The sequence below is a fragment of the Ceratotherium simum genome, chromosome 14 (genome assembly GCF_057802395.1).
Source record: "Ceratotherium simum simum isolate JZ-2026a chromosome 14, ASM5780239v1, whole genome shotgun sequence".
Classification (NCBI taxonomy): Eukaryota; Metazoa; Chordata; class Mammalia; order Perissodactyla; family Rhinocerotidae; genus Ceratotherium; species Ceratotherium simum.
In genome coordinates, this window is record NC_141913.1 from 39,657,347 (window position 1) to 39,680,808 (window position 23,462).

General features: G+C 38.4%; 1 protein-coding gene across 2 annotated transcripts in view; it reads left to right on the plus strand.

Moving 5' to 3' along the window:
* The first annotated feature begins 44 nt into the window (after positions 1–44).
* ME2 (malic enzyme 2) overlaps positions 45–23,462 on the plus strand; it is a 49,615-nt gene continuing 26,197 nt past the window's right edge. The window contains exons 1-4 of one of the 2 annotated variants that reach the window (XM_087439245.1): positions 45–63; positions 7,297–7,416; positions 17,577–17,710; positions 21,363–21,512. In XM_087439245.1, coding sequence (XP_087295371.1) covers positions 7,309–7,416; positions 17,577–17,710; positions 21,363–21,512 — 392 coding nt within the window. In that variant the 5' untranslated portion in view covers positions 45–63; positions 7,297–7,308. Of the gene's footprint in view, positions 64–351; positions 563–7,296; positions 7,417–17,576; positions 17,711–21,362; positions 21,513–23,462 lie in introns of those variants that run through there. The other variant, XM_004422544.3, reaches the window with a different exon arrangement.

The window sequence follows — 23,462 nt, forward strand, 5'->3', positions numbered from 1 at the left end:
TCGCGCGAACGCGCTGCCATCACCCCCAACAGCCCCGCAAACCCCGGCGATGCGAGGTCCGCGGTAAGCCGGCCCTGGCTCCTTTCGTGGAGCGACAGGTGTCGCCTGTATCTCCGGACTCCTACTCTACACGGCCCCTCTCACATTCCTCGGGATCGCGTCCACAGGGGCGCGCGCCCGGCCTTAAAACAATAACCTCCGGGAATGAGACGGAGACAGGTCCTGCAGGGCAGGAACCGGCGCGCGGGCCGCCGAGGCGCGAGGCGGAGCCCCGCCTCTCGGGGCCGGCTTCCTGCCTCCCCATTGGTCCGCGCGCCCGTCAGTCTCCGCCCGTGGGGCCGCGCCGGCTCTCCTCCCGGCGCCCTCTCCTCGCTACGCCGCTTTACTAGCTTCGTCGGCGCCGTCCTGCTGCACACGCCAGTCGCGTCCTCAGCTGGCGCGGGCCCTGGGGAGCTCGGGGAAGGGCAGGGCCGGGCCTGGCCGGAGCTGAGCATCGCCCGGGTGGACGGCAAGGCGCGGCCTCTCCGCGGCCAGCACCACCTGTCGCGGGGCGAGACGTCGGGTAAGGCTCCGGGGGCGCGCAGCTGCGGGCGCCCTGGCGCGGCGGGCCCGGGCGGGAGCGCCGGGAGGGGAGCGGGCGCCGGCCTCCTCGCGCCGGCCCGGGGAGCCGAGCGTGGACCCGCCGCCGGGCTTCCGCGTGTGCGGCCGGCGAGGTCCCGGCGTGGAGGATGGGGGCAGGTGAAGGGAAGGGGCTCACTGAGTCGGGGCGGGGATGGCGGGAGCGGTCAGGTCGCGGCGACCCCCGGTTCGACCGTCCGCGGCTCTTCCCCAGCACACGGTTTGGGGGCGCGACTTCCCAGTTTCTCGGCTCCCTGGTCCCAGGGCGCTTCCCTCCCGCTCCGGAGTGAGGCCTTGTGGGCTCCGGATCACGAGCATCTCTCCTCTTTCCTCCAGCGCCCCTTAAAGACCAATTTTGTGGCTCGTCAAATCTCTTTTTATGCAGGGATGAGTTAATGACAGGAGTTAGGTATTGTGGGTGTGGGTGTGTGTGCGGTCGTTCGTTCCTTGCTTTAAAGGAAGTTTGCTGCAAGCTAGAAAGTTCTAAGATTCTGTCCATTCATATGAAATGGCATCTGTGGACCCGGATTGGCAGATGATTCTTTGATGTCCGCGATAACCATCTCTCCTTGTGTGGTGTTACATTTGTGGTCCTGGATTTGACTTTCTTTCTTGGTTCTGAAGATAATTCTAGAAAACATGTTGCCTTTTGGTAGGAAGCGTAATCAAAACAACAAATCTCAACAGAAGTGCTTCTTTATGAAACGTGTTATCTCATATCTGTTTGATTTACCTTCCTAAGGCTTGTGGCAGTCACTTCTAAGCAAAGCAGTTAATAGCATTGTTATTTTTTTTAATGTTGCAATTGATGATGATAACAATAGAAGCACGTATTAATTGTTAATTATGGGCCGGGCACTGTTATCTCAGTAACGCTTTGAGGTTGATAGTGTTATCTTCTCCAATTTACAAATGAAGAAACTAAGTCTTAGGAGGGTTAAGTAACTTGCCCAAGATCACAGGTTTTAAGCGGCAAAGCCTGGGTTCAAACTGAGGCAGTCTAATTTATTAGTTCCAGTCCTCTCTTAACCTTGTATGCTCCTTAAGCATTGTTCATGTCTTTAAGCTAATTGCAATGTTGTACTCATAAGTTTTGATCTTCAGTAGCCGAACATTCTGGGAGTTAGAGCAGAGACAGTCGTTCCCCACCCCACCCCCCATATACCCATATCCATGTGTGTATATATATGTATATATACACACTCACTATAGTATATATATATATGTCTATTGTGTGACTACTATAACTAGTTCAGTTATGTGTTGCTGTGTTACATGGTTTGCAGAAATACAGGAAAAAACAGTTTAACTCTGTCATCTAATATTGGATCTTTAAATAATCAATTTTGAGCACTGATTTATAACCTGTATCTGACTCTTTTATGGTAGTTATAAAGATTTCATTAAAAGTTAGGGTTAGAGGCCAGAAATGCTGACATTACCTTTACCATACCTTACTAGAAAACGTTAGGCTGTGCTCTTGTAGAAGTTCTTCATTCTGTTGAGAATTAAAACATACTCTTTCTGGGGGCCGGCCCGGTAGCGTAATGGTTAATCTCGTGCTCTCCACTACCTGGGCCCAGGGTTCGCAAGTTCCGATCCTAGGCGTGCACGTACATGCCACTTACCAAGCCGTACTGTGGGTGGCAGGCGTCCCACATATAAAGTAGAGGAAGATGAGCCCAGATGTTAGCTCAGGGTCAATCTTCCTCAGCAAAAAGAGGAGGATTGGCAACAGATGTTAGCTCAGGGCTAATCTTCCTCACACACACACACACACACACACACACACACACACACACAAACAACATACTCTCTCTTGCTCAATAGTTATTCTTGAGAAAGAATTGCTCACGGCTTAGAAGGTGAATATGTATAATGTTTTTGTATGTTAATATATTTGTTATGAAAACACATTAAAAAATTCATAAAGGAAGAACTCATTTACCATTTGAGAATTTCTTTTGTAAATTAACTCCTACTATAATGCTGTTCATGCATAGCTTGTATTTAATTTCATATAAAACTAAGCTATGCTAAACTATATTCAATTTTATATTAAGTTAAAGTAAAATAAATTCTAATTTATGTTGGTGAATTTCAGACAAACTTTACAGCCATATTTTAAAATGTAAATAACACTGAAACTTATAGTTGTTTACTGAGGAACAATGTTAGAGGACAAAATTCACACTAAGTATAAAAATTACTCTACATTTTATTTATTTTTTTATTATTATTTTTTTAGTGAGGGAGATTAGCCCTGAGCTAACATCTGTTGCCAATCCTCCTCTTTTTGCTGGTGAAGATTGGCCCTGGGCTAACATCCGTGCCCATCTTCCTCTACTTTGTATGTGGGACACCTACCACAGCATGGCTTGATAAGTGGTGTGTAGGTCTGCACCTGGGGTCCAAACCTGCGAACCCTGGGCCAGATCGCATGAACTTAACCACTATGCCACCAGGCCAGCCCCTGCATTTGCTTTTATAAAAAAGTAACTGTTTTATTTGAAAGTTATCATTTTGGTTAGATGGCTGCATATTATACCTCCTTTGATCAATATGTACAAATTTCAAAAGTAATGAAAAATATTGTATTGATTCTGTAGATATTGTTTAGGATGACATTTGATGTTGCCTGCATCTATATGCCATCCAAATTCTCATTCTCGACTTGGAAACTTAATTTGAAATAGTTTAAATAAATGTTAACCATGATTATCCTCGTAGCCTCTTAATATGGATTTCGCATTAGAAGATGTTGATGCAGAAACTAACAGGCCTTTAGAAGACTCTTTCTGACCACCTTAGTCTGTTACTACTAATAACAATAATGCTTAGATAACTAGCATTTATAGAGCACTTAGAGGGCACTGTGATAAGCATCTTACATGGATTATCTAATTTAAATCTTAAAACGGCCCTGTTTAGTAGGTCCTGTTGTTTATCATCCCCATTTGAGTGATGAGACAACTGCAATTTAGGGAGATTGTGATTTACTCTGACTTACTCCGACTTGCTCAGGATCAGCGCTAGCAATGGCAAAGCCAGGATTTACATCCAGCAGTTGATTCCAGAGCTTGCCTTTGACCACTCTGCTAGACTGCCTGGGTATGGATTGCATTGAATAAACCTTCAAGTCAAGTAGTCAAGCTATTTATGATGATGATAAAACTCTAAGGGCTTGATACTTTATATATATCATCATTACTACATACAACCATAGAGTTTCTCCTCCCCTATTTTATTGATGAGAAAAGTGAGACTTCTAAGTCAGTGGTTCCCAGACTTTTGGACTTCATGGGCCAGTAAAAAAAAAAGTGTGTGTGTTAAGGGGGCAACTGGGACCAGACATAAGATGGCAAACTTTTAATTCTGTCAAGGTTAAGGACCTTTTTAAAAACTACACTCAACCATCCCCATCTTTTTATAAAAGAAAGGACATTTTTATCACCAAAAAGGTAGGAAGATCATAATTACAACATGAAAACAAAGACAATAAATTTAGTATTATGAAAAACTGTATTACATTGTCCTAGTTTTTCTCATTTGGTCACAGACCAGTGAAAAGTGTGTCCCAGACTAACACCAATTCAGAGACCATTTGGGAATGCCTGGGTCACACAGCTGATTCCAAAATGGTAATTAGCTGAGTCCACATTCAAACTTAAGTCTGTCTGACTACAGAGCTTGTGCTCATTGCACTAAGTCATGACCTCTCTCAAATTTTGGTCTTGAGGGCATCGACCATCTCTTTTCTAGCCCCAAGTAGAGTAGTTTCCAGTAGCCAATGGCCTAGCAGTTTCAGTCCTAAGCCAGTTTGTAAACCCCACTGGGAGAGTAAGTTCCACTGGCTCCCAGGATAAGGCAGTGTGAATGACGTACCGAGGGTAGAAACCACAGACATATCTTAATATCCAAGAAACTCTTAAGCAGCTTGATTATGAATAACAAAAGATCCTCCATCACTTAGGAAATTCTGAGGATTTTTAGGAGCTCTATACCAGAAACTGGGGACAAAGACCAACGTGTTTCTTATACTACAAGTACTGATTACAAAATGTAATTTTTTTCAGATTTTCTTTAATTTAAAATAAAAGGTATTCCTTACTATTTTAAATTTGCCTACCTTGCCAATATACTGCAATACTAAGTCCAGTCTTTTGATACCAAAGTTTTAATTGTGGTAAATAAGGCTGCCCTGGAAGAACCACACAAACACATGATCAATGCTACCATTTAAAATTTATTTTGAAATAATTTGAAAAGCTTTGTTGCATACATCATACCTTTTGGCCCCTTAATATTTCACTGTGTATTTTTGGAACAAGGATATCTCTTACATGTGGTTATCAAGTTCATAAAATTTAAAATTGCACAATACTTTTATGTAAGAAGCTACAGTATATCTTCCAATTTTGCCTATTGTCCCAGTAATGTCCTTTATAGCATTTTTTTGGATCAGGTTTTGCATTTAATTGTCATATCTGTTTAGTGTTCTTTCAACTGCAATAGTTCCTTAGTGTTTGTCTTTTGTGACATGAACATTTTTGAAGAAAATCAAAAACCACAAATCAGTTATTTTGTGGTATGTTATTATTCTCATCTATTATTATTATTATTATTATTGAAGTATATTCAACGTATAACATTGTGTAAATTTAAGGTGTACAACATGTTAATTTGATACATTTATATATTGTAATATGATTGCTGTTGTAGCAAGAGTTAGCACCTCTGTCATGTTACATAATTATTTCTTTTTAGTGGTTGGAATAATTAAGTCCTAGTCTCTTAGCAAGTTTGATGATGATAATACAATATTATTGTCTATATTCACAATACTGTGCATTAGATCTCTAGGACTTACTACTCATCGTAGGTTTGTACCCTTAAACAATATCTGTCCCATCCCCACCCCCATCCCCACCTCATGATTCTTGATGTTCTTATGATCATATAGATTTCTTGTTTTTGTGGCCATATTTAGGGACCACATTTATGTGAAATATCCAGAATAGGTAAATCCATATAGACAGAAAGCAGACTGGTGGTTGCAGGCACTGGGGGAGAGGGGAAAACTGCCTAATGGGTACTGGGTTTCCTTCTGGGATGATGCAGATGTTTTGGAACTAGATAGAGGTGGTAGTTGCACAACATTATGGATTTTCTAAATCCCTCTGAATTGTTCACTTTAAAATGGTTACATTTATGTTATATGAATTTCACCTCCATAAAAATCAACTTTAAAAAATACCAATGTAAATGGTTTTGCTACACCCCCATATACGATGGCTTTCTCATCAAATAGAAATTCCATCAAATAGAAATTCCATTTGGGCCGGCCCTGTGGCTTAGCGGTTAAGTGCGCGCGCTCCGCTACTGGCGGCCCGGGTTCGGATCCGGGCGCGCACCGACGCACTGCTTCTCCGGCCATGCTGAGGCCGCGTCCCACATACAGCAACTAGAAGGATGTGCAACTATGACATACGGCTATCTACTGGGGCTTTGGGGAGAAAGAGGGAAAAAAAGGGGGAGGATGGGCAATAGATGTTAGCTCAGAGCCGGTCTTCCTCAGCAAAAAAAAAAAGAGGAGGATTAGCACGGATGTTAGCTCAGGGCTGATCTTCCTCACAAAAAAAAAAGAAAAGAAATTCCATTAAAAAACTTATTGCATGGTAATTGCAGTGATTTGTGATGATTAAAGAAATACATGGGCATTGCAAATTGATATTTGGTAGGAGAATTGATATGCAGAAGAATCTATATATTCCCATCAGTAAATATTTAAGGTTTAATGTACAGTCATGCATCACTTAACGGGGATACTTTCTGAGAAATACATTGCTAGGTGATTTCTTTGTTGTGCAAACATCATAGAGTATACTTACACAGACCCAGATGATACAGCCTACTACACACCTAGGCTATTTTATGGTACTAATCTTATGGGACCACCATCGTTGAGCAAAATGTCATTACGCAGTGCATGACTGTTATGTGGAGTTTTCCATTTTGAAGAATTCCCATATGTTTGTGATGGATGTGAAAGGACGAAAACATGTTTTCTAGCCAATTTGCATGATTTTTTTTTTATATTAACAGGTTTTCTAAAACCAAAAAAAGTTTAGTACATTAAATTTAAACATAGAATGTATTAGTACATTAAAATTCTAAGTCTAGATTAAGAATCTGGATAGCTTCTCTTCCTCTGAATGTGTATGCTCCAGGCTTTCCTGTTATTCACTTTTCCACCTTCAAGCTAAGCTCCCACACTCACTGACATGGCACTCACTTGGCTCTTTACAAGCTGTTACCTTGTTTCTTAACATCTCAATTTCTTCTCTCATAAGTGAAAGATACATACCTTGCCACGCTTGTGTGGATTAGAAAAAGGGTAAATGTTTAGCACACTGTAGTAGATAAATACATAAAGAGGAGCACTAATTATTATCCAAGGACTTAAGAGTGTTGTCAGGAAAAGTAAGTCTTTGCCTTCACCTTATTGTTACCTTTTTAGAATCGTTACAACTTGTAGAAACATAAATGTATTTTGAAAAAGCTTTTTCACATGTGGAAAGTTAAGCTTTCTAAATCTGCTTTTGAAAACTGATACCTGATGTACATGCAGTTCTGTACTGTTTCTCATCAGTGGTTAATTTGCTTTGCTTTTCCCAGGTGAAAGAAAAGATGTTGTCCCGGTTAAGAATAGTTGCTGCTCCTTGTCCTCTGGCATGTCGTCGTGTTCACACAAAAGAGAAAGGCAAGCCGCTTATGTTGAACCCAAGAACAAATAAGGTTAGTAACACTCATACTAACATACATTGGCTCTCTTCCTGATAAAGGTTTTTTATATTTTAGATTGATAAAGTATGAAATTTTTGTATTTTGTAGCTTTATACTAAATCTATTCAGAGGTATTTGCTTTTTCTGCATGAACTTTTTTTCAGTGTCCTCCACGTGGCGAGAATCGTGGCTGCTTTATAGCTCCCAAATTTCATCCTGTACAACTTCTACCACCAGAAAGGATCGACTTTATATCCTAGTTCTAACTCAAAAAAAAAAAATCCCCAGAATAGCAGTCTGGCCAGGACTTTTGGCCAGATATGGAATATTTAGATTGACCCAGCTCGATTCAGGTACTCATTCTGGACCAATGAGTTGGGCCCTTGGAGGGTGGGGTCAAAATTGTAAAATGAAATTTTATCTAACGTCCCCCCCCACCCCACCTCTGCCCAGCTTTTTGGACAGAAATGATTGCACACGAGTGATTTTGCCCATTAATCACACGACTGCTTCAAAGGAGAGACACCTGTGCCCCTTTTTACACCCTTGGGACAGAAATGATGGGCAACATTGAGATCTAGTTGTGCCTTTGTTCCTCATCCAAGCTACGTTCAGTGGGCAAGTACCTGTATTTTTTAGTGGCAATATTAAATAGTAAGTAATTCTGGAAAGAGATTTCTTACAGAAAGCATACATTGGGTTTATTGCTGTATATGCTATATATGAAATTTATCTTTTGGAAAAGTACATTCAGATGAAGGTGTCATTTATTTTAAAACAACAGTCATAAAAAATTTGCTAATCTCATTTGTTTCCCGTTATGGGGGGGAAATAATTAATTGTTGGTGTGATGTGTTTTGAGGGGTTTCAGGCCTACAGAGGGGAATTTGACCAAGGGTCACACAGAGCACCTTATCTTTGCGTTTTTGGTACCTGGCACAGCACGAGAATTCAGCAAGCAGTTAGTGAATTAAAGGAAGCTTAATGAGGGATATTCTAATCCTCTCTTGTTTCTGCCTCACCTCCCCAAAACTTGCTTGCTCTTCAAGATGCAACTCATTCAAAATCCACTTCTCCTCTAGAGCCTTTTCACACCACCATATAGACTGGAATAATCACTCCCTTCTCTGAAACCCCGTAGCAGTTTTTATCTTCCTGTTCCTATGGCAAAGAATCAATATATGTTGCTTTGTGCTTCTTTTCATGTCTAAGCTGTCATTGAAATAATTGATAGTATTTAGGTTTTCATGAATTTATATTTCAGGTTCCTTTTGGGCAGGGACCATTCAAAATTTCTTGTATCTTTTACAATTTCATTGTGTATAAATTTGATACAATTTATCAAACATTTGATAAATATGGTTTTATTTTATTTTTAGAAACTATTTAAAACATACTTTGGGTGAGTTATAAGAAATTTATAAAGTACATTAAGTAGCAAGTGAATTTTAAGGAGGATAGCCTAAAATGTATTATAGTACTTCTATAAAGAAAAAATCTAACACTCTGGCCTGAAATCTCTAAGGTTGGATAGCGTCTGTATGGTTACCTCATTGAAGGACAACTTCTGGAAATCCCTTAAGCATCATGAAAAGTTTTTTGTTGTGTTTGTTTGTTTGAGAAGGAAGTGATTCCCAGTGTGAGGGTCATGGACTCCTTGGGGGCTTACCATGCAAAGAAATCAGGTTTGTGCTTCAAACATTGTGGACTAAATTAATATTTTTCACATATTTATAAATACTGTTTTAAGAGTATGTTGCTGCTGTGATTACTAAAATAGTAACTAAAGGCAGTACTGAATTCTTAATCTTTTTAAATGTATGCCTGTAATCACTGTCTACTAAAGGTATACCTGGTATTATGTGTGTAAAACATTTTTATTGTGGTAAAGCAAACATAATGTACAATTTACAATTTTAACATTTAAAAGTGTACACTTCAGTGACATTAAGTACATTCAGTGTTGTGCATCCATCACACTCTCTAGTTCCAGAACTTTTCATTACCCAAAATGGAAACCCTAGTAAGCCATCACTCCCCACTTCCCCTGTCCCCTCGTCACTCAGCCCCTGGCAACCACTAATCTGTTTCTGTTCCTGTGGATTTGCCTGTTCTGGTATGAATATGAAATTGTTTATGACAAATTTTTTTAAGTCCTTATACTTTAAAGGATTGGACATTATGCTAGATTATGAGCAGGAGTTGTGGTGCTAATTTGAGCTCTGCCACTTACTAGCCATGAAACTTTGGCAAATCATTTAACCTTTCTAGGCCAGTTTTCTCACTTAAATAATGTAGATAATAGAGCATTTTGAAACATTCAAAGGACTGTACAAGTGTAAAATTAGATTTCTCCTTTCTCCCCATGCTCCTTTGGCTAACTTTTCTAATAGTTTTTTGAAACTCAGCTCTGCATCCTTTCCTCTAGGAAGCGTTCACTGACCCTTGTCCCCTCCTTCCCCACCACACTGGAGGAGTCCCTCCACCTATGTGTTCTTTTAGCATTCTTGTGCTTACCTCTATTATTACCATTGATAATTCTCTATTGGAATTATCAAACTCCTCCATGAGACTGTGAGTCCCTTGAGGATAAGGACCATGTCTTGTTTCAAGATCCTCAATGCCTTAACATAGTACTCAGCACACACAGAACCCTGGTAATGATGGATGGATGAAGGCACAGATAGAAAAAGCCTGAAGTAGTTGATGCTGCTCGTTTGCACAGATAATTAAACTTGAGTTTTGTTTCCAAGAAAGATGTTTGGATTCGGTTGTTTTGTCATCTACTTTTGCAAAGTAAGAAGGTAGGAAATAGCCGTATTCACAGCTCTTCTTCCAGTGTGCTGACTTTTGTGTTTCCTTGTGATTTTTGTGTGTTTTCCTTGAGCCTATTTCATCTTACAAAGTCTTAAGTTGTATATATGTTTTAAAAGTAAGAATAATTTTAAATTACATTAAAAGTTTTTCAGTTGATGGACATATTTTATTTCTAATTTCTGCATTGAGTCGTAAGACCTAGTTCCTATACTAAAGCAACAGAAGCTAATTAGAACATCTGATGTGAATAATTATGGATTTCTTATGAACAAACCTTGCCACTTAGTTACAGTTTTCTCCTATTGGTGCTATTTCATCTCATTTAACACATTTTCAGAAATCTAAACAAGCATTTGAATCTTCCAGGACTACGTTATACTAGTGCCTGAGTATACTGAAGTTAAGGGAATGCGTTATATAAATGGATTCTATCTTCTGAATCAATTGCTTTCTATCTGCCCTATCATCACAAATCCAAATCAGTGTTAAAGTATCTGAAATGTTTTAGTGTGGGATTATTTCTATAACTCTCAGGATATACGTCCTGTTTGGCTTATACAAGGCCTAAAGATTTAGGTAAAATGTGCTTTAAAGTATAAAATGAGTACCAATAAATGAATATTAGGTTGAGTCATAGAAGAATGAGAAAGTATATAGTAAATGAATTAGATATTTATTTTTAGTGCAGATTTACAGCTTTTAGAGGTAATTATAAGCATTTAATAATGCTGCCTTAGGACAGTTTCTCAAACAGGAGATCTGGGGAGTATTCAGGCTGAGGTTTATTATGATAACAACTGTAAAACTGTAAGCAGTTGCTTGATTAAAGATGGGCCAACTCTGAACTCTGTGCATAGCCTCCGCTCCCAACTCTTTTCACTTTCTTCCAGTTCTTCCTACCTGTGGATTGGCTGCCTTAGCAGGAGAGAAGCAAACAATTTTATTGATGAAGTGATATGGGTGTCAAAGGTATCAGAGTCCTTCTGAAATCAAAAAAATTGCTATTGATATCAACTAGCAATTCTCAAAGCCCTCCTGCTGTCTAAATTTTTTATTTTCCTGGTTCCTCCATAATATTAGTGAATATCTCTTTTAAATCAAATATTTTTTTCAAGGTGGAAGAGTTATTTCAGCCAAATTTGAATATCCTAAGGAACTTTATTTAGAATAATGTACCATAGATTGCTAGAGCTAAAAGAGCTAGATAAATAGTAAATGCCAGTGTAAATCATTAACATATTTGGAGGAGAAGTGTTGAAGAAGAGAATTAATAACCCCTTCACTTTGTGGATTAGGAAATTTAAGCCCTAAAAGATTTAATAACTTGCTTGAGCTTTGTATTGGGAGCTCTGGTTTTATGGTTCTCATTCTATGAGAATTTTGGTTTGTTTGTTTTTATTTTAACCTCCTGTGCCTAGTTCCCTAAGAGATAAACTAATTCAGACTTTTTTTGTGATTCTTATTATTTACACAGATAATATTATGACTAACAAAAAAAGAAAAATCACATTCCTACTACCCCAGTATATCATCTATTTTTATATTGCCATGATCCTGTTAAAAGTATACTTACTTTTAAGACTGTAGTATTCAATTTTATATGCCATTTTATCACTGAGAAGAGTATATTATAAATAATCTCCATGATGTTTCATAAACCTTATGATATATGGCTGCATAATAGTTTAGTAGATAGATATGGAATTGCAAAGACTGATGAGAGTCCTATCTTGACTGGCTGTTTAATCTTCAGTGTAGATATGACCTCTTTGGATCCCAGTTTCTTCATCTAGAGTGCTATAGAGAAAAAAGAAAAATTATAAAGCTACTTTAGGCACTGTAAAATACTATGTAAATGTGAGTTATTCCCTTCAGGTGATGTTTTATAAATTAGCCATGACCCTGTTGCTGAATATTGTTTCCAATTTTGACATTATAAATCATTAGTTACTAGTCATGTTATCAGTTTTATAAATAAGTTTGGTAATTTCCTAATCCCTGGTGGATTTTATTCTAACTGCACTTGAAGAGAAGGAAATAGAAGGGGCCTTTATTTCCCCCCTAGCATGCTTACCTGCACATTCAAGAGTCTAGTTAAGGGATTTTTACCAATATTGGCTTATGTGGGGAAACAGCATGTGTCTAAAGAAAACAGCTCAGAGGATCATTCAGGATCAGCTGAAGGAGGTACACTTCTACTGTGTAAATTGAGAAGGCACTGCTGTTGCATCAGAGATGAGAAAAATGCAGACTTGGTGTGATAAGTGGCATTGGGAGATGGAGAGAGTAGGAGGGCAGATGAGAGGAAGATTGTTTCTGCTGACTGTTAAAGAACTAATCAAGGCATTCATTTTAAACTAGTGTTGTCTCTGCAGGCTTGCTTCAACTTTAAGAATTTGACCACTATTACCATACTTAATACTTAAAATTATTTCTTTAATAATCATTTTAACTGCTACCCTGCATTATAAATAAAATGCTTTTGAGTGTCCCCTCAATCTAAATAGGAGATAGGTAGTGAAACCTTGTTTAGCCAACTTATTTATCTTTGGCAATAGGATAGGTAAAGTAATTTTAAATGAACTACGTAGTTCATTTAAACAGAAATTTTAGCTTTTTCGCTTTAGCCTTTTACTAGATTTGGAAAAAGGAAGAGAGACAGTTTTGGTTTTATCTCCTTGATATTTCTCAGCCTTAGATAAAATCTTACAGGGAGAAACATATGACACAAAGGATTTAGTGATTTGAGTCTTCTCCTTTCTTTTCTCTTTCAGTCCAGCTAAAGATTTATCAATTTTGTACATCTTTGCAAAGAACCAGCTTTTGATTTCATTGATTTTTTTTATCTGATTGTTTTTTCTATCTCATTTATTTTTCACTGTAATCTTTATTATTTCCTTCCTTCCTTCTTGCTTCAGGTTTAGTTCGCTCTTTTTTTTTCCCCTAGTTTCTTAAAGTGGAAAGTTAGGTTATCAATTTGAGATCTTTCTGCTCTTTTCATATGGGCATTTATAGCTATAAATTTCCCTGTAAGCATTGTTTTCACTGCATCTCATAAATTTTGATATGTGTTTTAATTCATCTCAAAGTATCTTCTCATTTCCTTTGTAAATTTCTTCTTTGACTAATTGGTTATTTAGGAGTATGTTGTTTAATATCCAAATATTTGTGAATTCCCCAAATTTCCTTCTATTATTGATTGCTAATCTCATTGCATTGTGGCTGTAGATCATACTTTGGATGATTTAAATCCTTTTGAATTCATTGAGACTTGTATTTTGGCCTAACATACAGTCTGTCCTGGAGAATATTCCATGTGCACTTGAGAAGAATGTATATCCTGCCGCTGTTGAGTGGAGCGTTCTATAGGTGTCTCTTAGGTCTAGTTGCTTTATAACGTTGTTCCAGTCTTCTATTTCCTTGTTGATTTTCCGTCTTGTTTTTTTCTCCATTATAGAAAGTGATGTATTGAAATCTCCAACTTTTTAAATTGTCTTTCTGCCTTCAATTCTGTCAGTTTTTGCTTCATGTATTCTGGGCCTCTTTTGTTAGATGTGTATGTGTTTATAGTTGTTATATCTTCTTAATGGATTGACTCTTTCATTATTATAAAATGTCCTTCTCTAGTAACAATGTTTCAGTCTATTTTGTCTGTTATTAATATAGCCACTCCAGCTCTTTTGGTTACTATTTACATGGTATATCTTTTTCCATCCTTTTACTTTCCACCTTTTTGTGTCTTTGAATCAAAGTGTGTCTCTTGTAGACAGCATATAATTGGATCATGTTATTTTGTCCATTCTGCCAATACCTGCCTTTTAATTGTAGAGTTTAATCCATTTACATTAATGTAATGACTGATAAAGTACAGTTTATACCTGCCGTTTTGCTATTTGTTTTCTAAATGCCTTCTGTCTTTTTGTGTTCTTCTGTTCCTCCATTGTTCCCTCCCCTCTGTATTAAATAGATATTTTCCAGTGTACCATTTTAATTCCTTTCTCATTTCTTTTATTGCCTTGTTCTGAGTTATTTTCTTAGTGGTTTGCCCTGGGGATTACAAGTACCATCTTTATAACAGTCTAGTTCAGATTCATACCAGCTTAATTTCAATAGTACACAAAACTTTGCTCCTGTGTAGCTCCCCACCTTTTGTGCTGCTTTGTCATACACATTACATCTTTATACATTGCCTGACTGTCAACACAGATATATAATTATTGCTTTATGTAGTTGTCTTTTAAATCGAGTAGGAGAAAAAAAAAGCTGCAAACAAAATACATTTGTACTGTCTTTTATATTTACTTATATAGTTTTATCTTACCCATGTTCTTTATTTCTTTGAGAGATTTCAGTTACTGTCTAGTCTCTTTTCATTTCAGCCTGAAGGACTCCCTTTGGTATTTCTTATGGGACAGGTCTGCTAGCAATGAACTCTCTGTTTTTGTTTATCTGGAAATGTCTTAATTTCTCCTTCATTTTTGAAGGATAGTTTTGTAGGATTTAGAAATTCTTGGTTGACAGGTTTTTTTCCTTCACTTGGAAAATGGCATCCCACTGCCTTAGGACCTCCATGGGTTCTGATAAGAAATTAGCTGTTAATCTTTTTGAGGATCCCCTGTACATGATGAGTCACTTCTCTCTGCTTTCAAATTTCTCCTTTTGTCTTTTGACCATTTGAATATGATCTGTCCAGGTGTAGATTGAGTTCTTCCTGATTGGAGCTGCTGAGCTTCGTGGATAGGTGGATTAATGTTTCTCATCAAATTTGAGAAGTTTTTGGCCATTATTTCTTCAAATATTCTTCTGTCCTTTTCTCTCCTTGCCTTCTGGGACTTCCATTATACACATGTTGGCACTTTTGATGGTGTCCCACAGGTCTCTGAGGCTCTGTTCATATTTATTGTTTTTTCTTTCCTTTTCTCAGACTGGATAATCTCAGTTGATCTGTCTTTTAAGTTTGCTGATGCTTTCTTCACCTGCTTGAATCTGCTGTTGAGCTCCTCTCGTGACTTTTTAATTTCGGTTATTGTACTGTCAACTCCAGAATTTCTATTTGGTTTCTTTATATAATTTCTATCTCTTTATTGATATTCTCTATTTAGTGAGATGTCATTCTCAGACTTGCCTTTAGTTATTTTCTTTTTTTTTTTTTTTTGCTGGGGAAGATTCACCCTGAGTTAACATCTGTGCCAGTCTTCCTCTATTTTGTATGTGGGTCACTGCCACGGCATGGCTGATGAGGGGTATAAGTCCACACCTGGGAACCAAACCTGTGAACCCCGGGCCGCTGATGCGGAGCATGCCGAACTTAACCACTAGGCCACGGGGCCGGCCCCCACTTTAGTTCTTTAGACATAATGTCCTTTAGTTCTTTGAATATATTTAAGATAACTAATTTAAGGTCTTTGTCTAATAAGTACAATGTTTGGGCTTCCTCAGGGACAGTTTGTATTAACTGCCCTTTTTTCCTGTTTATGAGCCAGACTTTGTTTTTTGTATGCCTCATAATTTTTTGTTGGAAACTGGACATTTTAAATAATATGGCTGCTTTGGAAGCTGGATCCTCCTCCTGGGTTTGTTGTTTTGCTATTGCTGTTGCTTATTTAGTGACATTTCTGAATTAATTCTTTAAAGTCTTTATTCTTGTTGTATATGTCCCCTGAAGTCTCTGCTTCGTTAGCTTAGTGGTCAGCTAGTGATTAGACAGAGACTTAAATACCTAGAACCAAATAAGTCTCCCATTCTTTGGCTCTTTGTACATGTTGGGCATGCCTTCAGTACTCAGCCAGGCAGTTTACAACTGTAAATCAGCTTTCACTGCCTGTTTACACAAAGCCTCAAGGTTAGCCAGAGGTGGGAGCCTTGGGGCCTTCTGAAGTCTTTCCTGGACATGCCTACAGCTCATGCACATGACCTTCTAGAATCTCAGGAATATATTAGAGCTTTTCAAAGCCCGCCCTGTGGACATCTCATTCCTCAACTTTTCCTTTTCAGCTTTTTGGTTAGCCTATTGTTTGCCTCAGCTGTTATCCACTGCCTTGGAGAGCTGCCATGTTAAATAATTGCCTCTGATTGTTTCCAGCAGGCTCTTCTGGGAAAAAGGCTGTTCATACTGGGTGAGCTCCAAGTCAGGTCAAATGAAGACAGCCTTGCAAGTGGGCTCTTCCAGGGAACCAGTAGACGGGTCAGATAATGCCAGTTCCCTGGGTATGGGGCTTTTTAGAAGAATCTCCAACCCCTCTACCCTCTCCAGTGGCTGCCAGGCTAATTTTCAAAGTGGTTGTTTCACAGTAATTGCTGTTTTCAAGCCTACTGTGGAGCTGGGGAGAGGAGAATAGGAATAAGGCAAGTTAAAATGCCATGAAGCTTGCTGTTCTTATTGAAATTCAGCTGTTTTTTTTTTTTTTTTTGAATAAATGCTCCCCAATTGCTGAAGCCTTTGGTTAATTTCCAGAATTCTAAAGTTGATTCTGATCATTTTGCCAGTGTTCTTGTTGCTCTTATGGAGGAAAAGATTTTTGGAAGTCCTTACCCTGGCGTTTTCACAGGCATCATTTTGATACAAAGAATTTAACCCACAGCTGAATACCAGAAATTGAAAAAGATTTTCTTATGACATGGTTAATTTTTTCTTAAGCATCATTTTTTCCTTCCCTGTACCTCTACTCAGCCTCACTTCTTTCTGGTGGGGGTAACCTCTGTTATCAGTTTGGTTGTGTTTTTTCAAAGTGTATTCCGTTGATTTCATTTCTAATGTATGGATGCATATGTGTATAATATATACTTTATGAGGGTTTTTTAAACACATTAGTTAACGGTGAGTGTATTTTGATTTGCAGCTTTCTTTTTTTCCTGAACTGTGTAGCTCATATTTCTACTACACACTTAAGAGATATATGTTTAATTATATGGTATTTCATTATATGGAAATACCATAAGTTCCCTAACTTCCATAACTGATGGACTTTTAGTTAGTTTGTAATAGCCAAGAGAACTAGAAACAATGCTACAACTAATCTCTTTGTATATGCCTCTTTATGTATGAATATTTCTCTAGGATGGCTATCTAGAAGTAGAATTGCTTTATTGTAGAGTATGTCCTTTAAAAATTTTAAGAATACTTTAAAATTGTCTTCCAAAAAGCCTAAACCAATTTATATTCCCAGCAGTGGTATGTGAGAGTATTACCCTCACCCATACTAGATGTGATCAATCTTATAAATTTTTGACAGTCTGGGCAGAAATGATATTTTGCTGATTTCTTTTAAATTTATATTTAAATTACATTTTGTAGTACAGCACAATTGCTACCCTAGTAAGTAATAATTTTTAATCCTTTTATTTCTCCTTTTTAGGGAATGGCATTTACATTACAGGAACGACAAATGCTTGGTCTTCAAGGACTTCTACCTCCCAAAATAGAGACACAAGATATTCAAGCTTTACGATTCCATAAAAACGTGAAAAAATTGAATGGCCCTTTGGAAAAGTAAGAGTTAATTAGATGTTTAGTTTTTTATTGATGTTCTGATCAGAAAAATTGGGAGTATTATGGTTATTATGGCATGAGAAATATACAGTCTCATGATGAAGTTTGTGTTTTAATCAGTTAACTGTTACTTTTATGATGATTGTGTTTCCTTCACTTCAGTGAATACTTGTGTTCAGTATTGTAAAATTTAGCAGAAGTCAGTTTTTAATGCTTAAAATCAGAGAGCATTTCAAGTTTGAATGGAATTTTAGAAGCAAGGCTATCATCTGATTTGACCCATTCTATTCAACAACTTCTATTGATCACCTACTTTGTGTGTGCCACTGTACTAACCACTGAGGGTATAAAGTGGGTAGTAGATGGGGTGACCATGTAATATATAATCCAATCCAGGACACTTTGGGGAACGAAAAAGAGGAGTAACTGAAACTGTCCCAGGCAAACTAGAATGTGTGGTCACCCCAGTGATGCACAGCTCTGCCTTCTAGGAGCTCTTCAATAGATAGTTATACTGTGACTATCATTGTACTCTGTACTATAGCGTGCAGGACAGTGAGAAAAAGGTACATGCAGAGTATATTCTGAAAGCACGAAGAGGAGCACCTAGCCCAACTTGGGGAATCAGTTAAAACTTCCTGGAGGAAGTGATGACTAAGTTGAATTTTAAACAACATGTTACATGTAGCAGGCAAAATGGAAAAGAAAGGCAAGGTATTCTGGGTAGAGGAATCAATCTGAATACAGGATTAAAAATATCTTTTGGGTTTGTTAAGTGTAAGAGATTATTGGTTTTTGATGGCTGGCAAGGGGTGGTTTTTTTTTGATGTGATGGGGCAAAAGGGTGACTGTAATAGATTGAGAAATGAGTGGGAAGGGAGGAAATGCAGACTCTTTCAAGAAGTTTAGGTAAGAGGGGAAGGAAAGACATTGAACAGTAAGTAAAGCAGGACCTGGGTTTAAGGGGGTATATTTCAGGCCGGAAGGAAGTTGAATGTGCTCATAGCTGTGAGGAATGAGCCCAGGAGAAAGGATAATTGATAGAACAAGATCCTAGAGAAAGGAAAAGGGCATAGGGTCAAGTGTAGAGGTAGAGAGGCTGGCCTTGAACAAGGAAAAAAGAACAGCTCAATCTCTGAGGCAAGAGCAAAGAAGAAGAGTAAGGATAAGCTATGCAGGTGATGGAATCTCATCATACCTGATGACCTTGATTTTCTTTATGGTGTAGAATGTGAAGGTTGTGGCTAAGATGGAGGAGGGCCAAGGTTGAATAGAGTTGGTGAGGAGAGTGGTAAATGTTTGGAAGAGCCATTTAGCCATAAAGTGAGGCTGAACAAGGACAGGTTAAAGGGATGAGAGTAGGCCCCTGAAGGCCTAGTGGCATGATCTTGTTTGTATTGATGCCATTCTGCCCGGCAGTGTTATTTTTCCAAGGAAAGGTGCAATGTAACATTGATTCAGGTTTGGGGTTTGCTGGGCTGGCAAAGATGCAGCATAATTCATTCAGCTAATATTCCTGCAGGGCTGTTATGTGCCAGGCATTGTTCTAAGATCTGAACTACAAAAATGAAAAATTCCAGCCCTTGCCTTCAGGGAGTTCACAGATGGAAAAGGCAGACACTGTGGAAGGGTAGTGCCACGATAAAGATATGAGAGGGTTCCTAAATGGTAACAATGGTGAGAGATTTGTTCAGAGTGAGAGACTTGATCATGGGATCCAGAGTGGGGAAGGAAGAGGAGCCAGAAGGGAGCTAATAGAATGGGAGAAAATGAAGCCATCAAGGAGTTAGAGATCCCTCGAAGAATTATGAAGCGAGGGCATTGTATAGCTAGCCAAAGGGTAGAGGATTGTGATCAGAGAGTGAAATAATGGCATTCAAGGTTTCTGAGCTATAACAAGCCTAGGTGAGGATGACAAGATCCAGCGTGAGGCACTCAGAAGAGTGACCAAAGGGAAATGAAATGAAAGTGAAAGTGATAACATTAAGGAGGTCCAGGAATTGCACAGCTTCCCTCTGTCACATGCCTGGTAGGTCTTCTGTTCTTTCCTTAACATTTATGCTGTCTGTTTCACAAAGCTATTCAGTCTTAACAGCCCAATTGTTAGTTTTCTTTCCTACACTGAGAAGAAATCTCCTTTCCTCTAATTTCTACCTATTGGCATTATTTCTGCCCATGGTAGCTATATAGAAAATATTATTTCTCTTCTGAATGGAATCACTTCTCCTTATTTATTCACCAAGTATTTGCACACCAGTTGTAGTCCACGTACTTTGCTGGTTCCTGGAAATATAGAAGTATATAAGGTGATAGTCCCTAACTCATGATATCATCTAGGCTAGAGGGAAGAGAGACAGTCGAGAGTGGAGTGAGAGTTACAGAAGAGGGAGTAGGGTCTTATGGGACCTGACAACAGGAAAATCTAACGTGTGTATATGTGTGGTAGGGGAGGGGAACAGGCAGAAAGGGACCCCCAGAGAGTATGCCACCTGAGCTGCACTCGGTGAGCATGAGTGTGGGATTGTGCCTGGATAGAGAGGGTGTTCCAGGCAAAGGGTGCATTGTAGGTAGCAGCTCCAAGGCCAGACTTGTGATGCATTTGAGGGACTGAAGCAAGTTCAGTATGAAGATGAGTCTGGAAGGTAGGCAGAGGTCTTGCTAGCTATTTTAGGAGGTTAAGCCTATTTAACTGGCATTTGGAAGTCATTCAAGGAAGACAGAAATAATCAGAGTTATGATTTTAAGAGAAGAGTAGATTGGAGCAGGGGAGCAAAATCGTGTGTAGAGAGGCTGGTTAGAAAGTTCTTGAGGTAGCCCAGGTGAGAAATGATGGTGGCTTGGACAAGGTAGGGGTGAAGGTAGGAAACATATATTTGAAAGATCTTTAGCAGATAGACTCTGTAGAACTTGTTGATTTACTAGATTGGGGTAGGGGAGAGTGAGAGAGGGAGAAATCAAGAATGGACTCTGCAATTCCCATTTGGTCAGATGATAACAGGAGGAGAAACAAGTTTGGGGAAAAGATAACGAGTCTGTTTTAGACATATTTAATTCAAGGTGATTACTGGTTTTTCAAGCCAACATTTCCCTATTTTCTAAGCTTTATTCTTTAAGAGCTGTTATTATATATTTATATGAATTGACCTTTGTGCCACCTCCGTGCTCTATGTAGACCTTGTAATGCCTATAAGCTTACTGGATTATAAACTCTGTGAGGACGGGGGTCACTTCTTACATCCCTGAAGTTCAGAATAGTGCCTGGCACACAGTTAGTATTTAGTAAATATTTGAATGGATGCCACTTTTTTTGCTTTCTTATTTACATGTCAGTCACTTTGAAGATGAGTTCCTTAAGGGTGGGAGTGCCTCATGGTAATCTTTGCATTTCCAGTGCCTGGTACAGAGCCTGACTCACAGTAAGGGCTCAATAAATGTTAACTGTTGTTATCCTCTTCATCATCATCATCTCCCATTTAAGTACATTTGTATTTTTGTTAATTTTTACTCCTGGGTGTTAAATAATGATAATTTAGGATTTTGTTTTCGGGGGGAGGGGTCCTTAATTTTTAACATTTAGATTTCACTTCCAAAGGCCAAAACTTTGAATGTAATGCTGGCTGATGTAGACATTATTTGCTGTTCTTAATTTCAGATACATCTATATAATGGGAATACAAGAAAGAAATGAGAAGTTGTTTTATAGAATACTGCAAGATGATATTGAAAGTCTATTGCCAATTGTATATACACCAACAGTTGGTCTTGCCTGCTCCCAATATGGACACATCTTTAGAAGACCTAAGTAAGGCTTATTTTTAAAAATATATTTGTAAATGATTTTTGTATAGGAAAAATATGACTCTGTAACACCTGTTATATTCCTATTTTATGTGTTGCAGTCTTATCTCAACCACATTTCCTACCTCACAAAAGCTTAATTTGGACAAAAAGGGATTAATAAAAACCCATTATGTAGAAATAGCATTATTCATTCTTAACTTTCTTTAAGTTGTTATGATTGTTATAGAAATTATGCATTTTTGTACCCAAAAAGGTACCCTTAATTCTGGTGGCAGGTTCTCCAGAATTATCATTAAAGTTTTTGACAGTTTGGCCAGATTAAGAGATTGCTTCTCATTGTTTGTCATCCTTAATTTCTGTTGTTTGTTTATGAACTTTCACAAATTTTAGTTTCAAATAGTTCTAGCACCTCCAGATATTTTAAGTGGAAAGAGTACTAGAATGGGCATTGACTCAGGTCTTTGAATAAGTCACTTTATCCCTTTGATCTGTTTTTTTATCGTAAAATAGGGATGCTGGCATCTATCAGAGAGCTGTTGAGAAGGTCAGATGAGGAAATTGATGCGATAGATGTTCTTTATAAACTTGGAAGCATTATATAGATGCTATTTTTATTTCGAGTTTTCTTTGTCCTTTTCCTCTAACCTATTATCATTTTCCTCAATCCTCACATCTTTCCCATGTTCTGTTTACATGTTGATACAAATATAGAAATTCAGACGATGTGTGCTAGCATTTACCTTCAGTTTCGCCTCGTTTAGTCTGATGGTTTTGAAACTTTAACGTGCATACAAAACATTGATGGGACTTACTTAAAATGTTGATCCCTGCCAACTTTCCTCTTTTTCCCATTCCCAAGATTCTGATGAAAAAGAGAAAGGTCTGGAGGTCCAGATTTGAATGAACACCGTGGTGATGGTGTTGCAAGTATTCCCTGGAAGACACTTGGAGAACCTGTCTGTTCTGTCCTGTGTGCTGTCATCAGTTAATGTGTCTAAAACATTTCTATGATATAACCCAGCTGTCAGCTCTTAGTTGCTTTTTCACTTAGCATAGTGGTTCTCAATCCAGATGAAAGGACAAAGGGAAACTTAAAAAAAAAAATAAAAACAACTACTGATGCCTGGGCTCTACCCGCAGAGATTCTGATTCAGTTAGTCTGGAGTTGGGGCCAGATGTCGGTGTTTCATAAAAGCTCCTGGTGTGATTCTGATGTGCACCAGGGTGAGAACTAACGTGATACATAGAAAGAGCATGGCTTTTGGGTGAGGGCAGATACTGTGTATCATTTTTGCAGTGTTCTGCGCAATGGTTTTTTGTTCCTTTTGTTTTTTACATAGAAAATGGTCAGTAAATCTTGGTTGGTTAATTTAAACTGCAGGTCAGTTAAATCAGAATCTCGGGGAGTGGGACCTTGGCATTTTTAAAAAGCTCATTCTGTTATGCAGCTATAGTTGAGAAGCTGTTTAAATTGATTTGAGCTAGGATAGTAGTAAGGCCAAAGTTAAGATGCCAATAAGAAAGTTAAGTGTAAGAATCAGTTTGAAGGCACTGGGGACCTGTTGGCCCTCATCTCTGCCCAACTTATTTTCTAGAACCTGTGTTTCTTTTTTTTTTCCCCCTCTTTCTCTCTCTCTTGCTTTTTTGAAATCTGATTATCTCAGTTGGATAACAATATACAGTGTGTTTAAAATAACTTTCACTTTTTCCTAATGCTTCAAGGATGCCATCTTTTATGTGAAATTACTGTAGTTTTTTTCTCTCCATTGCTATTCCTTCAAATTGCAAATTTTCCGTTTCAGTGAGTTTTAACAGTAGTTTGCTTAGCCTTGTTATGCTCTCCTGCATTGGTGGTTTATCTTTATATTGCTTTTTACTAGAGGTGTATTGAGTATTTTTCAACATGAGATGTGGTAACATTTCTTCTGGGGTAAAATGATCATATCATTTA